Source organism: Mirounga leonina, unplaced genomic scaffold (assembly GCF_011800145.1).
Source record: "Mirounga leonina isolate KUSES-001 unplaced genomic scaffold, KU_Mleo_1.0 Mir_152, whole genome shotgun sequence".
NCBI lineage: Eukaryota > Metazoa > Chordata > Mammalia > Carnivora > Phocidae > Mirounga > Mirounga leonina.
Genome location: NW_023270380.1, coordinates 11,447,220 through 11,468,557, shown reverse-complemented (window position 1 = coordinate 11,468,557; position 21,338 = coordinate 11,447,220). Strand labels below are relative to the sequence as shown.

Sequence of the window (21,338 nt, the reverse complement as noted above, 5' to 3'; positions counted from 1 at the left end):
AGCTTAATATGCAATAACTACTGCTGTATGTCATCGTTGTAATAATAACCATTCCTACGAGCTATATTTCTCTCTTTGTTGAATTACTTTCCTGTAATAATCTTGTTGTGAACATTCTGAAACATAGATTTTCAAGCTTCAAGCAAACACTATTATTTTAAAACATCGGCATTATTTCTGAGTTTAGAAGTGCCAGTGGAAAGTTTACTGAAGTAGAAAATTACTTCTTTAACTGAGGAATCTAGATTGTGAAATCATCTTAGAGAAGATGATCTGAGGGTCCTGATGCACAGAATATGAGCAAAACATTACATATCTTGTGTTGTGGTATCCAGGTGGAATTCTGGCCCAGAAGTACTATGACGGTATCCCAGGTTTGAAAGATGTGTATAACCTAAACTTCTAAGTTTCTGTTTTTAAGAGATTAATCATATACAAGAGACTTACATAAAACAACTCAGGTTAGAAAAATAAGTGGTTCATTAAAGATACATTGGGCAAAAGCAGATGACAGGATATCATTATCAGAGTGCATTTACAACAAAATGTATAAAACTAGATCAAGAATGTCATTTTATATTAACACAGGGTACACTCCACAACGAAGACTTAGCAGGTATGAACTCTTATGTGCTAAACATAACATCAAATACAGTAAGAAAAGCTGGAAGAAATGAAGAAAAAATTGACAGAAAAGCAACAATAATAGGAATCTTTAATATACTTGAAGATCAAGAAGGCACAAAATAAGAAGATATATAGATGGCTTGAGTAATATAATTTAAAAAAAGCCCATAAAATGTATCTTTTTTCTTTTCTTTTTTTTGTCATCCGTAAAACGGTTACCAAGATTGATAATTCATTAGGCCAACTACAAAGAAAATCGAAGCTCCCAAGTAGAAATATATAAACCCCATTCCTTGATTTATAATTCAGTATAGCTAGAGAATTTTTAAATACATAATTTTGGCTTTTTGTCTTTTTTTTTTTTAAATATTTTATTTATTTATTTGAGAGAGAGAATGAGAGACAGAGAGCACGAGAGGGAAGAGGGTCAGAGGGAGAAGCAGACCCCCCCCGCTGAGCAGGGAGCCTGATGCGGGACTCGATCCCGGGACTCCAGGATCATGATCTGAGCTGAAGGCAGTCGCTCAGCCAACTGAGCCACCCAGGCGCCCCTTTTTGTCTGTTTTTTAAAGATTTCATTTATTGATTTGAGAGAGAGAGAGAGTGTGTGTGTGTGTGCAAGTGGAGGAGGAGCAGAGAGAGAGGGAGAGAGACTCTCAAGGAGACTCCACACTGACCTGGAGTCCGATGCGGGGCTCAGTCCCATTACCCTGAGATCATGACCTGAGCCGAAACCAAGAGTTGGATGCTTAACTGACTGAGCCACCTAGGTACCTCCAGCTAGCGATTTTTAAAAAACGTTTAATCAAATCATATCAACCATTTGGAAATGTAAAACTAGTTACTTAAATAATTTGGGGTCAGTGGGGAAAATAGAAATATATTTTAGAGATTATTAAGATAATAACCAGTAGGAGAGAGGGATTAATAAAGACGAAAATATAAATTGTGAATTAGCAAGCAGTAAACCATTTGAACTAATAATTTCAAACACTGATTGTATGAAATTGCCAATAAAACCAATACATGTCTTTTAAAGCTCTTTTCAAGGAAAAAGAAGAGAAAGGGGAAACACAAATTATACATTAAATTTGAGAAAGGTGATACAACTACACTGTGGAGGTAACTAAAAATTATATTTCGGTCTGTGCTAATGAATTTGAAAATTTCAGATTGAGAAATAAGCAATTTTCAATGAACAAGGTGAAATCCAAAATTTGAACAGACGATCCAAGAATGAAAATGTGTAGGGGCCCTCACGATGTACTGAATCTGAATTGTATTTCAGGTGGCTGCTGTCAGACCTGGAAGTATCGAATAATTCTGTTATTTAAGTTGGTCTAGGTGTTAGAAAATATGTAAAACTTCCCAGATGACTGCTTGCAGATTAATGCCTTTAATCTGATAAAGATAGCATACTTTAAAAACAGCAAGTATAATATGGGAGAAATTAAGTACTTTCGTTTGGCCAAAAGTAAAAGCACATTCAAGGGAGTTGTGCGAGGTAAGAGTGGAAAAGAGGTTGGGCTGTATTTTTATGTTGTTATGGAATTACAGTGTGTGATAAGTTTTCTTATTTGAGTAGTCACTGGGAAACCATTTAGTATTTTGAATTGTTAGTGTGATTCATCTTACACTTTTATAAAGTTAATCGAGGAGTGGGTATAAAAATAGGTTGGAGAATAGATAAATCAGAGGCTGGTAATCATTTGCCTGTTGCAAAATTGCAGGAGGTGATTGAACTAGAATGGCCACAGAAAACTAGAACTGGTATTTTGAGAGGTACGTCACTAAGTCTGGATTTTGGCATCTGAGTAGATGTGTAGAAATCTAAGAGTGTCCTAAATGAACTTAACCGCTGGTGTGCTTTCCATGTTGTGTGGACAGTGTGTGTGTGTGTGTCTGTGTCTATGTATGTATGTATGTACTGTATGTAGATGCCAGGTAATTGATCTGCTGACCAATCTCTGCCTTTACTCTGTGGCCTGGGCCTTTGCTGTAGTGCTGGAATTTCCTTACTCCTCTCTTCTGTAACCTTGGGTAGATTGCTACTTCCTCTCAGATTGTTTCCTTTACTCTAGCAGGAAGAAGATGGCAGCATCAGTGGTTGAGTATAAACTCTGGAGTTGGAGTACTAGGGTGAAACCTAGTTTCATTACTTATAAGAGGTGTGACCTTACCTCATCTATAAAATGGTGTTACCAGTAATACCCACTTCATGAATACTAAATTATACTTATGAAAGTACTTAGAACAGTGCAAAGAACATGGTAACAGTTCAATAACCAATAGCAGTGATGGTATTAGAAGAGGTTTTGGGCTCAGATGCTGGGGAAAATAGTGAATATAATTAATAGAAATAACAGAGGTTGGTCCATGCAAGAATAGGAAAGCTTCAGTTTTTGGATATGTTGTGTTTTAAGTGCTTCTGAAATTTCTGGGTAGAAATGTCCAGCCACGTTTTAGAAATTCTGGACTGGGAGTTGGAGATAAAGTCGTATTGAGAGACACAGGTTTTGGAGTTAATGTGTAAGATTGATAATTAAACTACTACAACAGAGAGGACTGACAAAGAGAGGCTCACTCAGATCAGATTTCTGAGGTATGCTTACATTTAGGGAAAGAAGAGAAGAGATAGCCAGTAAGGGTAGGAGAAAACCTTCAAGAGTGTGTTCTAAGATAGAGGCAGGGAATTTTCAAAATGGCAGCAAAAAATGATTCAGGATGAGACTAAGAAAATAGTAGGAAATGACTGTTAGTGACCATTAAGAACTAATGACCATGGGGCGCCTGGGTGGCTCAGTCGTTAAGCATCTGCCTTTGGCTCAGGTCATGATCCCAGGGTCCTGGGATCGGGCCCCGCATCGGGCTCCCTGCTCCACAGGAAGTCTGCTTCTCCCTCTCTCACTCCCCCCTGCTTTGTGTTCCCTCTCTCGCTGTGTCTCTCTCTGTCAAATGAATAAATAAAATCTTTAAAAAAAAACCCAAAAAACTAATGACCATTAAGAAATCAGCCTCATAATAACATTCCTATGAGCTAAGGAGCAGAAGCTTACCTTTCAGAGTTTGTTTATATAGAGAAGGAGGGTGACAATTTGAGAGAGATACAAAATTTGGCGAGAGTGTGCATTTTTGGTCCTTGAATTGTTTTGGATAAAGGACAAGGGTTACCTGAGCTGATTATTAGGAGGAGACAGGTAAAACAAAGACAAATGCCAGAGAGGGGATAATTAATAGAGCACTTGCCAAAATGGAACCTAGGCGAACATGCAGAGGCACTTTTATAAAATATCAAGAGTGAAAAAATGTTAAGATGGGAGAAGGGAATTTTGAGAGTGTCCACACTGGATGACCTCAGGGTTCCCAGTAAAGTAGGAGCTACATTCATTGAGGGTGATGTCTGTCTGAGACAGGAGAGAAAGACAGGTGGGTTGAACAGAGTGCAGAAGTCATCGCTCAGTTTAAGGTTTGGAATGAAAGAGATTGGGAGTCGTGGGCAAGACTGAGTAAAGGCAGTAGACCTTGGGAGGAGCACCACACATCTTCCCGGGCCCCATCCTGGTCTGTGAACATAGGGAATCGAAGAAGCAATGGTGGCCTTTTGAAATGATGCCAGGAATGTGGCATGAAGTCAGCCTGAAGAAGGCCAAGTGTAGCTAAGATCAGAATGTTTTAAAAGTTACCTCTGGAAAAAAGGTTAAGAATATAAGTAATTTTCTTCGCATTTAGAGTGGAAAAGAAGAGTCATTAATGGTAGGGGGTGGATACTTTGGGGGTACAGTTATAGACCAGTTTAACTTAAATGTTCTTGGTTAATTTAAATGAAAAATGGAAATTATGAAAATGTAGTTATTTTTTAATCTCCAAGAGCTTTGAAGTTCAGCCCTCTTTTCATATTTATAAAATAAATTTTTGAAGATCATTAAAATGTTCATTTCTTAGGTATTAAAAGAGATTTTTAGTCTTTATAGTCAAAATGCTATAGTCAAATGCAACATATATATATAGTCAAAATGCTATAGTCAACATGCACATAAACCATTGTTTTCAGTATATGCATTCAGGAAATAAAATATTTGAAGTGTTATAAATTGCATTGTCTATTTAGTATGGGAATTGTATTCATTTTATTTCAAAATCTAGATTACAGTATGATTCATTGTACCGTTGATTAAGTTTGAGTAAGTCTGCATCGTGGTCATGAGAGATGAGACAAGAGAAAAGGACACACTAATGCCGGTGGTCCATACATATTTGAGACTTCCAACTCTGTTATTTCTGCGAATCTGAATGCATTGTATTTGAGGACGCTGCTAGGTAGGAATTGCAAAGTTAAGCTACAGAAGCCGAATTATGCATAATTTGATAGTAAAGGAATTAATTAAATTTAAATTGTGCTTTTCAGTCTTTTTCTTTGAATTGTGTCAGTAATTTTGTTCAGCTTATATTTACACACAAATTATTCGTCCATTATTGACATCTAGTAGATTCATACATTCTTTCACTATACATTTGCCTCACCTTTTTGGTAAGGATTAACTCAGTATATAAAAAACTGCATTATAGATGTGCTACCAATCACTTGCTACTTGAGAAAAATTAAAGCTTTGAAAACCTTTTAATTATTCATACAAACTTACACCAAGAAGATAAAGAGGAAAAAAATCATCTGTCATTCCACTAAACCCCAACAAATAACTTGGCAGCTTTGTCTTCTTATACACTCCCATTGGTTTAATTTTTTGAATTTTTAATTAATTTTATTTAATTTTTAGACTAAATCATAAATTCACATGGTTCAAAAAAGGTTCCTTCCTGCTCAGCCATCGTCCATCTGCTATTCTCCTCCCACCTGCTTTGCAATTGTGTTTTTTATCTTGATAAATATGAAAAGTTGTTTACTGAAGTAGCTACAGTACACCATTTTAAATTTAAACACTTTTTATTAATAATGATTTTTAACATTAGTTTTTTGTAGGAGCTTTTCACAGTAATACTATTTTACCACCGTTTCTTTAAGAAAATACTGTACACAGAACCAAAATTCCAGTTCTCCCAAAATTATACTTCAAATGTGGGTAGGATTTCTAGAACTGCTAATTAGGATTTGTGTAACATTTTGTAGGTTTAGCATGCGTTTGTGTAACTGCATTTAGTGTTTACTCCTCATGAGAATCCTGTGAAGAAGACAGGGTAGGTATTAATTGTCTTCATTTTCCTGAGGAAACAAATTAGAGTTGGTGTTTTTGACTGTCAACTTTCAAATCCAAGTATTCTGATTGCATGGTCTTTGCACTATAGCCAGAATCTTAAATCATTTGTCCTTATTTGAAATGGCTTTTATCCATTTTTTGACATTTTATGTATTTTTTTAATTGTAATGAAATCATGCTAAGCTTTAAAAAAAAAAAACCCCAAAAAACAAACCTGAGAATACTGGAGTGAATACCTGTTTACCTGCCATTCTGTGTATCTGTCTTTAAACTCACATTAACATACTTTATACTTTCCATTAGAGGGAAGAAAAGCATTTGTGTCCAGAGTGTTTAACACATGGGGAGATTGAGATGCCAATAATAATTTAAAAATATTGCAAATTCTTTTTTCTCTTGAATATACTTTTAAGCTTTCTGTAAGTCACTTTTAACTGTCAGACGTCTTCATGTTACTACTCGCCTTCTATTTCTAAGTGAAATGCTTGAATTTTCCTGAAGTTACACACATCCTAGGAAAGGAGACCTCAGACCTCATTTATTCAGCAGCATTAATGAATGCATGGCTGTGCACACTAGATTTTTTTCTTTAGATAAGGGTTTTTTCTAATAGCACATGAATTTTATATATATTTTTAGCATTTGTAATACTGAAATTTCCTCAAACGTTATGTATATCCCTGGTTTCTTCCGCAAAGAGATGTATGTAGCTTGGGGACATCTCTTAAGTACTCTGTTATAGAATTCTTGCATACATTTATGCCAGCCACATATTCCTGTTTTTCTGGGGGGTCCAAGGCCATCATTTTTTGCTGGTGCTATTTCTGTGTCTTAAAGGCACTATGCCTTTATGTGTTCTGCTGATTCTGAGAGACTTTTGCCTAAAAAACAAGTAACCAAGGTTTTGAGGAATTGTGTGTTTGATAAAAGTCCATAAATTTTTGCAGGAAGCCCTGTGTATAAAGAGCACGGCTGTAGTGCAGATGCCTTTGACCGTTATTTTGGATATGCAGAGGCCTTTGCTTACTGGGTACGTGGGTTGGAGCATTGTGGTGACCATTGAATAAATGAGGGTATTATGATAATTATATTTTAAGGGAGAAAAGTTATTCTGATATTTTCCTTTGTACTGATGTTGCTCTGATTTACTCTGTTGTCGAGCTGGATTTAAATATTAATCATTTAAGGTCAAATTTCTAATGTATATATGTTCTTCAGTGGGTACAACCCAGTTACCGTAACAATTTAGTAAAATAACTATAATGGAATTTTTCTTTTGAATTTGGCTTTTCTTTCTTTCTTTTTTTTTTTTTTTCTGTCCACCAGGGAGTAACTATTCCCAGTCAGAGGCGCTATGTGTATTATTATAGCTACCTGTTAAAGAATCATCTGGATTATAGACCAGTGGCACTGTTGTTTCACAAGATGATGTTTGAAACTATTCCAATGTTCAGTGGCGGAACTTGCAGTAAGTGCTCTAAATTCTCATCCTTCCATGTATTGGAACACTTTTCTGAACATAACTAGACGTTTACAGAAAAATCTAGAAAGAAATTTACCACACTTAAATTTATGCAGGGGTATATATTTCTGAAGTATCCAGACTAAATAAGTAGCTCAGTTGTTCAGCACATTGGGCTAAGGAAGTCAAGAGCAATGGGTTTTAATGTCTTAGAAGCCAAATTATATTTATGAAAGAAACATTCTTTGCTGCATCTACCAAATGCAGCCTGAATTGTGACCAGATGACTAAAAAACCCATCCCAGTAGAGATCCAGCATAGAGTAGCAGTGGGATTCATTAGTTTCCTGGTGTGGGGGCAGGGACCAGTTCCTATCTTAGGAAGACTAGATAGTGGTAGTAATGGTGACAGGGACAGTAGAAAGGAAGGGAAAAAATTATAAGACATGGTGACCAGCTGAAATACGTTGAGTGAATAGGGTTGAGTCAAAGTGTGTGGAGTATTAGAGACAACCTGGATTTAGATCCAAGTTCCAGTCCTAGCTCTCTCATTACTGGACTATGTAACCCCAGGCACACCATCTACCGGTCTTTATGTTTGCTTGTCAAAATGAAGATATTTTGAAATCTGAAACTTTCTAGATACGTACTAAATAGAGATCATGTCAGTGATGTCTGCCTCTCATTGATTTCTCTCTTACCCAAACTTCTGTGAGCCTCCCTCCGTCATCCTGATCCTGTTCTGCTTCTCTGCCGTTCTTGGGTGGAGTTCTTAGCTAGGCTGATAGGAGCCTTAATACTTAATACTCAGACCCAAAGCAGTTAGTCAAGAGAGAACGCATGGAAGGAAGTATTATCCAGCCCTGTAAAAGACCAAACTGTTGCTGCTTTTTTCTGTAACAGAATTTTATATTAGTTTCTGCCTTGGTAGTGATCAGTCATGTTTTCACGTTTAAGAAATATGTTTCATTTATTCAGAGTGCAATTTCATAGTTTGTAGATAAGAGACCACTACAGTATTTCTTTGAATACCTCTAATAATATTTCAGTGAGATTTTGTAATTTGTTAGTGATTTTAGTTTTTAGTTTTAAGTTTTGCTTCTTGAAAATATTTATGTAATTAAAAAATTTCTCTCCCTAAATTAACCTATACTGAGGAAATTAATTTCTTGGTGGTGTTTGTCTTTTTCAGTTAGGTGTCCTCATCATGTCTTCATCATATCTTTCCTGTATTCTTAGGGCTGGACACCTTTATCACAGGCCACAAATTTATGAATAGAGCGTGTTATAGGCTTCTCAGAGACCTCATTGATGCTGGCGTCATCTCAGTGCGATTTTTAAAGGTGCTGGTAAAAGGCCCAGCACGGGGAGTGTGGTCACAGGCACTGCAGTAGTGCTCCATGGGGACAGGTGGTGGCTCCGCTGGTGGGGAGCTCAGCACCGTGTACACACTTTTGGGAAGAAACTAATGTCACATTGTGTGTCAACTCTACGTCAAAAAAATAATAAGGTTCTTGACAACTTCTAAATGCAAGGCACTGGACTGTCAGAGGTGATTGACATAGGAACTTAACACATTCATAGAGGAGAAGGAAAAAGGAAGAAAACATTCCTGCTCTTCCTGTAGGATAAATATCAGGTGTAAGGGCCAAAAGAAAGGTATAACATATTAGGGAGATAAGGGAAAGAGAACATTCAGTTCAGTAATCTTCCTGTCTAGTTTAATTTTTTTCACATTGACTTCTCTAGCAAAAATCTCCTATCAGTTCTGCTCTGCCTGCCTGGAGTTAAACATTGTGGTGGATTTTTGTTCTGTTTTTGTCTCTTTTCAGTATTATATTTAAACTTTAAAAATTACTGACTACTGAAAACTTTTTAATCTTTACTAAGGAATTTTCTAGTTCTCCATTTATGCCCTGTGATTTCATACTGTGTCATGAAGCTGTATTATAAGTAATACATAATTGAATGGGAGATTATATGTATAAATTATAAATGGTGTCTTCAGAAAAATAAAAGTTTTGAGGGTTGTCAGATAGTTGCATGGAGCAAGTCCAGCTCTTCTTTGAACAGTGGAGAAAGCATTCTGTTTAGATTGGCATTAAAACTGAAGGAAGTGCTGGAGGCCTGACTTGAAGTACAGCAAGCAGTAGGACATGAGCTGGACCCAGGGAACAGAGTAGGGTGGGATGTGTGGCCGACTGTCAGAGGACCCTGAATGGGGATGGCAGACTAGATTTGATAGATGCTGTGGCATCATTGACAGTTTGAGAGGCTTAGGCTCTGTTTTAAGTCTGGCTGTGTAGGAAGTGGTGATGGGGAACCAGGGGTGGAAAGGAATCCAGTTAACGGGATTTGCTGTAAGCCAGATGTGCTTTGCTAAGGCAATCAAATGGGATTTGATTGCTCTTTCCTTTGCCGTTTCTGTCTAAATATTTTGTCAATTTTGATTCTGGACACATCAATAATTCACAGAAAAGGGAAGAAGGAAAAATGAATCTCACTGAGACTTGGAGACATGATTGTTTTTGGTTTTAAACATGTTTCGGTCAGGTGAAGGTGAGCTGTTCACATGAAGATCCTTAGTGGGTTCTTGAAAGTGTGGGTTTGAATCTTAGGTGAGAGTTAGATCTGGTATTTGGGGAAGCACCAGGCAATAGACATAGTAGTTAACTAGCCCTCTGTGTAAATATGGTATTGGGGCTAGAGGAGGGGAAGGCTCAGGGAAACAGAGTGGGAGGACTGAGACACGGCGAGTTGTGCGTTTGGGTTCAGGAGGAAGGTTGGGGCCAATGAGGAAAACGAAGTCGCTTCTGCAAAGTTGTCAGAGGTCAGCAGCTGTTTTCTTATTGGATTATTGTCCTAATATCCCTAAGTAAAGGAAAAGTTACTATACTCTTTACATCGAAAAGGGTTAAAACGTTAGTAAAGGATGATCACTGTGATTTTTCTCTCAATACTCAATACAGTATATCAATATGCCTATGTCAAAACAATTTAATCCTGACTTTTGTTGACCAGGTATTGACTTGTCATTTCTTTAGAACACAGTCAGTCGTATCAAAGAGAAAATACCTGACCTGTGTCTTAGAAGTCAGCAGAACTGTACTGATGTTGGACTTCTGATAAGTTAGGTCTTAGAGATCTAAGATGGGAAATTCATATTGTAAAGGAAATGATTTTCTTTAGTGATTTGAGGAAATCTTTTCCACTTATTTTTATTAAAACTTTTTAACTTAGTTAAAGTTAAATTCTAAGTAGCATGATTTGTAATTAGTTTATGAATTAATTATATGGTTCTCGAATTCCTGAAGATGCACATTTTAGATGTAGTTTAATTGAAATCTGGCTTATACCGTTAATATGCCTTTTAAAGTTCTAAAATGAGGATTATCAGATTCTGAACTAGTGGAGTCTTAATAAGATTACAAGGCATATTCATCCTGGCTGATTTTTATCACAGCTTTGAAATCATACCTTTTTGTTTGCTTTTTCAAGCTAGAGTTTCTAGTGAAATTTTCAGAATCACATAGTCTTGTAAAATGGCTTGCTGTACTTTGAACCATTAGTCAAGGATGCGGAAATTATTGACAGATTGTTAGTGTAATGTTTCCCCTTTTTGGAGTGCCCTTTTTCTTGTGATAAATACCTCACAGATTCATATTAGAAAAACCCAACAGGCTGTTATCAAACCTACTGTTTATTATGGGAGTGCTGATGCTGCTTTAGATACTGCACAGACGAGCTGGTATGTGTTTATTAAACTGGAAAGTGCATCTAGCTTCGATAAGCCTTTTGCCTTTTTCTCACTTGCTGGTCACATTGATAAATAATGTGATACTTCTTTTTGCATCTTTAAGGATGATGCCTTTTAGTGTTGAGGATTTTATGACTGTTTTTATATATGTGTATATTTTATACATAAAAATATATGAAATATACATGATTTTTCATGTACCTTTTGCAAGCTTGGGATTTTATTTCTCGATTGTCTTGGCATATTTCCTTCAAGACCCACTTCTTATTCATAAGGTTAATCACTAAAACATACAATCCTTTCCTTTATTTTAAAACAGACAAGGGCCAAAGCCAAAATACTTGTTAATGAAAATGGAGTGTGTTTTGGAGGGAGGGGGATTTTGCTGCAGTTTGTGCTTGAGTCTGTTGTATTTCTTTGCAGACATTTCAAATCTCTTCCTGTTTCTCATGATGATGGCTTTATATCCCTTTAAGAAATAAAATGTGAGCTATAGGTAAAATAAATAAATAATCGTTAATATTTTTATAAATATTGAGTCTTGTGTTTATGGAATAAATAGATTATATTCTCATGCATCTTGTGAACATGCAATGATTTGTATTTTGTGGGTTTTGTTATGTGGTAGAGACATTAAAATACTGCAGCAAATATCTATTTTTAAAGTTACTTTTTACGCAGTTCATAGATGTGCCAGAAAATTATTTTAGCATTTTAATTATAAATCTAATTTATATTAGATTTTTAACATTTTAATGTTAAAGTTTTGCTGTTATTGTAGTGCCAGAAGTCTACTGTTGGGACTGATTATACTTTTTGACTTTGTTTTGTTTTGTTTTGTTTAAATATTGATTTGTTTTAGATCTGGGTTACAGATGCAGAATCACTAATTTGTGTGTATTGCTAATATTAACTATTAAAATGGTTTTTGACAGTTTGACACTTGAAGGCATTTCCTCTGAAGTGATGCTAACGTGTGTTTAACCATGCAGATCCTCAGTTTGTGGTCTGCCAGCTAAAGGTGAAGATCTATTCCTCCAATTCAGGACCCACACGACGGGAAGACAAGTTCATGTACTTTGAGTTCCCTCAGCCTTTGCCTGTGTGTGGTGACATCAAAGTAGAGTTCTTCCACAAACAGAACAAGATGCTAAAAAAGGTTTGCACTTACCTTTTATTGGGAAGAATATCCAAAATCGCCATACTTTGAACAGTAACCTCAGATCTTTTGCTTAAAATATTTGGTTAGGCAGAAATCATTCTTAAGGAGAGCTTACAGGATAATATTTTGTGACTGACAGTCTAATGAATTATAATTGGTTGTCTGTTAGATCTGCACATGCTTTGCTTACTGTAACACTGATGAGCCATTATAATGGTAAAAAATCTTGTTAGAGGAAAAGTCCTTATGTCATTATAATTTGAGATGAATTTTCTTTAAGTTGGGTTATGCAGAGAAATTTCATAAAAATATTAAAGATTACATACCCCATTAAATCAGTTACCGTCCTTTTAGACAGGATGATCAATTACCGAGAAAAAGTTAGCAAGGGGCCATGAGTTTGTAAAAAAATTCATTTATATGTATAAATAAGATCTGTTCCATGGTCTTGTGTAATGACACAAACCACTTTTCCCCTATTTTGGTTTATGTTTCCTGAGAGTACATCATTTTATATTTAGCTTTCTCAAATTTATTGAATTATTGCGAATTTTAGTTAGGAGAGTGATAAAGTATGCAAAAGAAGTAATAAAACATGTATTAAAAATGTACTAAATATGCAGCTTTAGAAAGTTAGTGAGGTTTGCATATTACTGAGCCACAGAGAATTCAAGAGCTCATTCTTAAACTATCTTGGTCTAAAATACTAAGTGTGAATATTTAAGGTGAGTGCGCCTAAGGTGCAAAATTTGGGGTTAGTAATGAACAAAAATACTAGCTTTGTATGTTGTTACTGCCTCATTAAACATATTGCTAATCTTTAGACATTCTCAGTAATGGGACTGATTTAGTTTTCCTGATATTTAGCTTTAAAAAAAAAAATAAGAGGAAGTTTCATTTATTACAAAAATTTTAAACTCTACCTTGACTTATCTGAAGAAATACAATTTCCTATATCCAGAATCCACATAGCTGGGAAATTACAGCATGTTAAACAGGTTTTTTCACCAGAAACCCATTTCCTACCTATTCTATATAAATGATAGTTAAATATATCTTGATAACTTTGGAAAGTAATTTTTAAATAGTCCAGGGAGCGTTAGCCGGTGTTTAAGTATTTTTTCCCTTCTATTCATTATATGACTGGTACATGTAAAAGTTTATTTATTTTTTAAAAAGCATTTATTTATTTATTTAATGTGGGGCTTGAATCCATGACCCTGAGATCAAGAGTCATACGCTCTACCAGCAGAGCCAGCCAGGTGCCCCTAAAATTTTATATTTTACTTTTAAAAGTAGGCACCTGCATCACTGTCTCCCTATACCTTTAGGAGTGCATAAGTTCTTATTTTCAGTTATCATCTGTACATTACTTTAATACATACAAAACTGAAGATTAGATTAATATTTGTAATATATCTGTATCTGGGATTACCTTACATATATTTCCATTTTATGTGATTTTCCCTGCCTGTTATAAATGTTGCTGTGATTTAAACAAAAACAGGTTTAACATAATCAGTACCGATACAGAATCCACATTTTTGGAGATTTAAATAGTACTAGCTTATGTTCTTCTGACTCTAAGTAAGCAAAAAATAACTTTGCTAATAAAATAATTAAAATTAACAAATATGTCTTTTTAAAGTCTTATATGTGAGATTGCTAGGTACTGTTAAAAGATAAAAAGACAGTTAAACGTAAGATACTTAAGGGTCTTCCCATCTTCCTGGGAAAATAGCAAAACTCGAAGGTAAATTAAAATAAAAAAGTTAATGGCAATTTAAGGCACCAAATAAGATGTCACAAAGCTGCACATCATTAACTGTCACGTGATCCATGTAGGCCAAATTCCAGTCATTAAGAGAAGAGAGAGAGAGAGAACATTTTCTTGTGTTGGTCAAGAAAGATTTGAAGTGATGAACTTCTGATGTGTTTTTTTGATTAAGAGGACCTCGTATTATTTGTAAGGAGTAATTTTTTTAAAATAGGCATTTTTAACATAAAAAAGTCAGAATTGCTTGTCTTCCTTCCCCCATATTCTGAACATTTTCAGACACACATATTGTTGTGTAGGAAACTGGAGCCACTTAGAGTTTGTATTGCTTCTGAAGTAGAAATGGATCTGCCTTGCTTCATCGGGAAGTTGTGCTGACATTTCAAGAACTTTTGTTAAAGTAGATTTTGTAATGGATAGCTTTTTTTAAAGATTTTATTTATCTGAGAGAGAGAGAAGGATTCCGGGTAGGGGTTGCAGAGGGAGAAACAGACTCCTCGCTGAGCAGGGAGCCTGATGTGGGGCTCGATCCCAGGACCCTGAGATCATGCCCTGAGCCGAAGGCAGACGCTTAACCGACTGAGCCACCCAGGCGCCCCTGAAATGGATAACTCGTTGAAATAGAACATTAAACCCATTTTCATACACACATACATACAAACTCAAACATTTTTTTAAAGCTTATATTAGACAAGAAAGGAAAAATTTTAGCTAAGGTTTTAAAACAAAAGTAAGTTATCTTAGAACTTGTGGGATTACATTTTTCGTCTAAAATTTGAACAAAAGAATAAATGTATGTGACTTAGATGCAACAGGTAACCCACAGCTGCCAAATATAAGTCTGTTTGTTTATCTTTATTCAAACATGTGGCTTATTTTATTGACTTCTTGGGGCAAATGTTGAATATAGGTGATATATTTTCTTATTTAAAAAAATTTTTAAATTTGTCTTTTTTTTTTTAAGGACAAAATGTTTCACTTTTGGGTAAACACATTCTTCATACCAGGACCAGAGGAAACCTCAGAAAAAGTAGAAAATGGAAGTCTATGTGATCAAGAAATTGATAGTATTTGCAGTATAGAGCGTGCAGATAATGACAAGGAATATCTAGTACTCACTTTAACAAAAAATGATCTCGACAAAGCAAATAAAGACAAGGCCAACCGATACTTTTCTCCAAATTTTAAGGTCAGTTAAAAACATTTTGAGGAATTAGTGGGTGGCTCTGTGTGTGTGTGTGTGTGTGTGTTTTAAATGTATAGCTGGTGAAGGACTTGTGTGACTAAGTTTTAAATTAAATTAGGTATTATTTAGAAGCAATATTTAGGTATCAGTAATGAGGGTTTCTAACATGAATGCACACAGAGTCAAAAAAGGCTGCTTTTCTCCCCCCCCCCCCCCCGCCCCTTCTTTGTTGTTGTTTGGTGAAATCTGGGGCAGGGGTTGGGAAGGGGAGTTCAGTTTATGGGATGTGAAGTAGGAATGGGGGAAGAAAGAAGTAAAAGGGAACTCAATTATTTGGGAATGATTCATATAGAATGTTCTTAACTGTTCCTACTTTTGTCCCCTTCCAATTTATTCTGAGCTCCTCAGAGTGATCTTAAAATAAACGTGATTGTGTCACTCTTGTCTATACTTTTTAAAGACCTTGTGGTTTTTTTATATGACCTACACGGACCTACATAATTCAGCACAGGCTTACCTCCTGCATGAGCTCTAGCCACATTCTCCTCCTGCTCCGAGATTCATTTTTCAGTTCTTCCAAATGCTAAGCTCCTTCTGCCTCCAGTCTTTCCAGTTCTTTTTCTCTCCCTGTACCTCTCCACCTTCCGCCTTTCCCTTGCCTTTCCCTCATTTGGCTACCCTTTCGTGTTGTAGCCTTCACTTCAGTCTTGGTGCTCTGAAGCCCTTCTCCGATCATTCTCTTGTGTTACTCCCTTTCTAAAGCCCTGTCTGCTTCCTCATATTATGGAGTTATTTGGGTCGTTACTTTTATCTATATGTGATGTGTGTACCTGTTTCTATTCCTGTGCATTTATAAGAAATTTCCAGGAAAAAAAAAATCTGATTTGTCAATATTTCCAAATGGTAGTTTGCCCTTTTTTCCTTCCCCTTTCCGGTTTCTCCTTCTACCTGATTTCCCCTCGTCCTTTCACCATACCTGCCTTTCTCTTTTCAAAAATTCTCTCTTACTTGTTTTGCCTCATTCCATCTTTATAATATGCAGCAGGCCTACCCATAGCGGATAAGAATATTGTGAGTAATCCTAAAAATAAGGGGGAGGCTACATATTTTAAGTGAAAATAAATCCAATATTAAGTGCCATTAGATCTTACATTTCTTTTAAGTGGTTAGAAGTGTCTTTTAGAATCCACGGGTTTCCACTGACTGTGTTTTACCTAAGTCTGCATTTTCCTTAATTGTTAGCTTTTATAGTGTGACTTCTAGTTTTATTGTTTTTTTGTTTTAATATTACAAGAATATGTATTTGTGATTACAAATAAAAACTATTTCAGTTATCAGTAAACAAAGACCGTGGTAAGTGCTTATGAACAAATGAAGCAGAGGTGGGATAGAGAACGATCTTGGTGTGTGTTTTAGCTGGATAGTTAAGAGAAGGCCTCTCTAGCAGGTGACGTTTAATCAGAGGCCTAAATGAAATGAGTGAGCTGTACAAATATCCGGGACAGGAGGGAAGGACAGATACAAAAGCCCTGAGTCAGGAATGATTCTACCATGTTTGAGGAGCAGTAGATAAGCAATCGTTTTGACTAGATCACATCAGTCTGAGTGTGAAGACATTGGTATGTTTTTAGCACGGAAAGATGTCATCTGAATTTTGTCTTTAAAATGTAGTCTGGAGAGGAGGTAAGAATGGAACTGGGAGGTGAGGTGAGAAGCTGCTGCTGGGGTTTAATGCAGATGAGAGGTGGTGGCTGCTTGGACTAGTGTGGCGGCAGTGGGCACAGTGAGAAGCTGTCAGAGGAGGTAGAGAGGGCATCGTGCAGGTGGACCCAAAGGGATCTGCTGATGGAGGAGGAGGATAACGGGGAGGGGCTGTAGATAGAACAGAAGGAGAATCTGATTGAAGCCTCATATCCACTGCCGGCTGCCCTTCTGGGCCTTAGTTTCCTCTGCTTGGAGATGGAAATACCTGCCTCACTGAGCTGTTCGCAGTTCTCTCAGCGCTGCCTGTAATGGAAACCACTGTCTGATGTTCTTAAACTTTAGGGCTAACGGGATCCTGAACATCACTGTTGGTCAGTGTTTTTATAATGTAATACTTTGTTTTTGTTTAGTAGTATTTGTATCAGAAGATACACTGAGGCTCAGACAGGTCGTAAGTGCAGCATTCTTTTGGAACTCAGCTATTTGTACGTGGAATTTTGTGATTGAAAATATATTTTGTAAACGGTCAATGAACTTCAGTCTTAGGGCATTTCTTTTGCAGAATTATTTAGTTAATGCTTGCAGCTTATGCTTACTAAAGTCTAGCATATTAACATCCCAGTGTATCTTTTCAGTGTGTAACAAGAAAACCTAGGAAATCCGAAGAAGGGGGTCATCTAAAAGATAGCTGCCTTTTCAAGATCCTATTTGTCATCGCATTTTTTAAAAACGAATCTGCTAAAAATACGTATATTTACTAAGTCATTTAAGATTAGTCGGCTTTCTGGATTTCCCCTTTAAACCGCCTCCTTCTTCTCCAGGTGAAGCTGTACTTCACGAAGACGGTAGAGGAGCCATCAAATCCCGAGGCTAGCAGTTCAGCCTCTGTGACGCCGGACGCTAGCGACAACGAACCTGATCATTACAGGTACTCGGACACCACTGACTCTGATCCAGAGAATGAGCCTTTTGATGAAGATCAGCATACACAAATTACAAAAGTCTGAATTTTTTTTTTAATCAAGAGGGATAAAACAACATGACAACAAACTTGAATAAACTGAAATTGGACCTTTTTTTTTTTTTAATGGCAATAGGACATTGTGTCAGATTACCAGTTATAGGAACAATTCTCTTTTCCTGACCAATCTTGTTTTACCCTATACATCCACAGGGTTGTGACACTTGTTGTCCAGTTGAAAAAAGGTTGTGTAGCTGTGTCATGTATATACCTTTTTGTGTCAAAAGGACATTTAAAACTCAATTAGGATAAATAAAGATGGCACTTTCCCATTTTATTCCAGTTTTATAAAAAGTGGAGACAGACTGATGTGTATACGTAGGAATTTCTCATTTTGTGTTCTGTCACCAACTGAAGTGGCTAAAGAGTTTTGTGATGCACAGGTTCACATCCTACCCCTTTGCACTTGTGGCAACAGATAAGTTTGCAGTTGGCTAAGAGGAGTTTCTCAAGGGTTTTGCTACATTCTAATGCATGTATTCGGGTTAGGGGAATGGGGGGAGTGCTCAGAAAGGGATATCTGTCATGCTGGACTCTGGACCATATACCATCTCCAGCTACTTCACGCACCTTTCTTTAGCATGCTACAGTTGTTAATCTGGACATTTGAGGAATTGGCCGCTGTCACTGCTTGTTGTTTTGTGCATTTTATTATTTTTTTTAAAGCATATTGGTGCTAGAAAAGGCAGCTAGAGGGAGTGAATCTGTATTGGGGTGCAGGAATGAACCTTCCACAACTTCTTAAGAATCCACAAATGAAGGGATATAAAAATAATGTGGTCATAGATAAGAAACACAGCAACAATGACTTAACCATATAAATGTGGAGGCTATCAACAAAGAATGGGCTTGAAACATTATGAAAATCGACAATGATCTATCAAATACATTTTCTCAGTTGTAACGAGTGCTCCATCTCCCGTGTAATCAAGGCCAGTGCGAAAAGTCAGATGCTGTTCGTACCGACATCAGTCAACCACGTACACTTACTTTATTAGTTTTCAATCATACACCTGCTGTGGATGCTTCATGTGCTGCCTGCAAGCTTTTTTTCCTCATTGAGTATAAAACATTTTGTAATGCTGCACAGGAAATTTCAATTTGAGATTCTACAGTAAGCGTTTTTTTTCCTTCAAAGATTTATGATGCACTTATTCAATCCAATAGCTGTCAGCCGTTCCGCCCTTTTGACCTTACACATTCTGTTACAATGAGTTTTGCAGTTTTGCACATTTTTTAAATGTCATTAACTGTTAGGGAATTTTACTTGAATACTGAATACATATAATGTTTATATTTAAAAGGACATTATTTGTGTTAAAAAGGAAATTAGAGTTGCAGTAAATTTTCAACACTGCACAAATAATGAGGCATTTACTTTTTCAGTAGAAATTGTCCCACATAACGCTTTTATCGATTTTTATTGAAAGAATAGATTTTTTTTTTTTAACGTGCAGTGTTGAATCATTTCTTCATAGTGCTAGACTTAGGACTAGGGCTTCAATTTCACTTCTTAAATATCGTATATTTGATATGCCCAGACTGCATATGATTCTAAGCAGAATACAACTACTATTGTAAAGCTAATGTGAAGATACTATTTAAAAAGAAGTTTTTTCCCCCAGAAATTTGGTGTCTTTCAAATTATACATTGACCTTGAAACATTTGAATATCCAGCCAATTTACTCCTTAATGGTATAAAATCTCATTTTCAATAACTTATTGGTGCTGAAATTGTTCACTAGCTGTGGTCTGACCAGTTAATTTACAAATACAGATTGCATAGGACCTACTAGAGCAGCATTTATAGAGTTTGATGGTTAAATAGATTAGGCAGAACTTCATCTAAAATATTCTTAGTAAATAATGTTCACATGTTTTCCATACCTCATCAGTTTCATTCAACAAATAAAGTTTTTAAATTTTTAACAAAGCTCTTAGGATTTACACATTTGTATTTAAACATTGATATGTAGAGAATTGATTGACTGCTCATAAGTTAAATTGGTAAAGTTAGAGACAACTATTCCTAAGATCTCAGCATTGAAATTTATATGCCACCTTATCTTTCATAAAAGCTGAAAATTATTGACTAAAATGAAAATCAACTATTCGTGTTTTGATGATAGTTATTAATACTGTTAATTTGTTACAGTTTTGGGCACGGTATATTAAAACATAATTTGTGTTGTTCCAATATGTAACATGGAGGGCCAGGTCATAAATAATGACATTATAATGGGCTTTTGCACTGTTATTATTTTTCCTTTGGAATGTGAAGGTCTGAATGAGGGTTTTGATTTTGAATGTTTCAATGTTTTTGAGAAGCCTTGCTTACATTTTATGGTGTAGTCATTGGAAATGGAAAAATGGCATTATATATATATATTATATATATATAAATATATATTATACATACTACTCTCCTTTATTTCAGTTACCATCCCCATAGAATTTGACAAGAATTGCTATGACTGAAAGGTTTTTGAGTCCTAATTAAAACTTTATTTATGACAGTATTCATAATTAGCCTGAAATGCATTCTGTAGGTAATCTCTTTGAGTTTCTGGAATGTTTTCTTACTTAGACTTTTTGGATGTGCAGCCGCTTACATGTCTGAAGTTACTTGAAGGCATCACTTTTAAGAAAGCTTACAGTTGGGCCCTGTGCCATCCCAAGTCCTCTGTAGCTCCTTGCAAACATTTTTTTTTTTTTTTTTTGCCATAATTATTACAGGGCAGTTGAATACATAGCATCCCCGTTCTTTGCTGTGGCACAGGTTATAAACTTAAGTGGAGTTTACCGGCAGCATCAAATGTTTCAGCTTTAAAAAAATAAAGAGTAGGGTACAAGTTACATGTTTAGTTCTAGAAAATGTGTGCAATATGTTCATAACGATGGCTGTGGTCGCCACAAAGTGCCTCGTGTACCTTTACATACTGTTGACGTGTCATGCATGCAGACGGAGGGGGTGGGACTGTGCTCGGGAGTGGGGGCTCTCGCCGCCGCGTCTGGCGGAGCGGCCTTCCTCCCTGCCGGTTCGCAAGTTCAGTCTGTTTCCATAGAGAATCTATATACTCAACATTTCAGTCTGTTAAACAGCCTTACTCTGATTCAGCCTCTTCAGATGCTCTTGTGCTGTGCAGCAGTGGCTCTGTGTGTAAATGCTATGCACTGAGGATGCACAAAACACGATGTGTGCGGGATAATGCCTCATACCAATCAGATGTCCGTTTGTTATTGTGTTTGTTAACAGCCCTTTATCTCTTAGTGTTATAAACTCCACTTAAAACTGATTAAAGTCTCATTCTTGTCATTGTGTGGGTGTTTTATTAAATGAGAGTATTTATCATTTGAATCGTTTAAATTTATTGACATTTGCAATAATGGGCAGCCAGATGTGATTCTCTGTAGCTCCCCCCCCCCCCC

At 36.3% G+C, this 21,338-nt stretch overlaps 1 protein-coding gene across 2 annotated transcripts in view; it reads left to right on the top strand.

Annotated features, from left to right (window-relative positions):
- PTEN (phosphatase and tensin homolog) overlaps positions 1-21,225 on the top strand; it is a 90,403-nt gene extending 69,178 nt beyond the window's left edge. For both annotated transcript variants that reach the window (XM_035008573.1, XM_035008572.1), the window contains 4 exons: positions 7,167-7,308; positions 12,051-12,217; positions 14,962-15,186; positions 17,709-21,225. In XM_035008573.1, the coding sequence (XP_034864464.1) occupies positions 7,167-7,308; positions 12,051-12,217; positions 14,962-15,186; positions 17,709-17,894 (720 nt within the window). In that variant the 3' untranslated portion in view covers positions 17,895-21,225. The remainder of the gene's footprint in view (positions 1-7,166; positions 7,309-12,050; positions 12,218-14,961; positions 15,187-17,708) is intronic.
- The last annotated feature ends 113 nt before the right edge of the window (positions 21,226-21,338 follow it).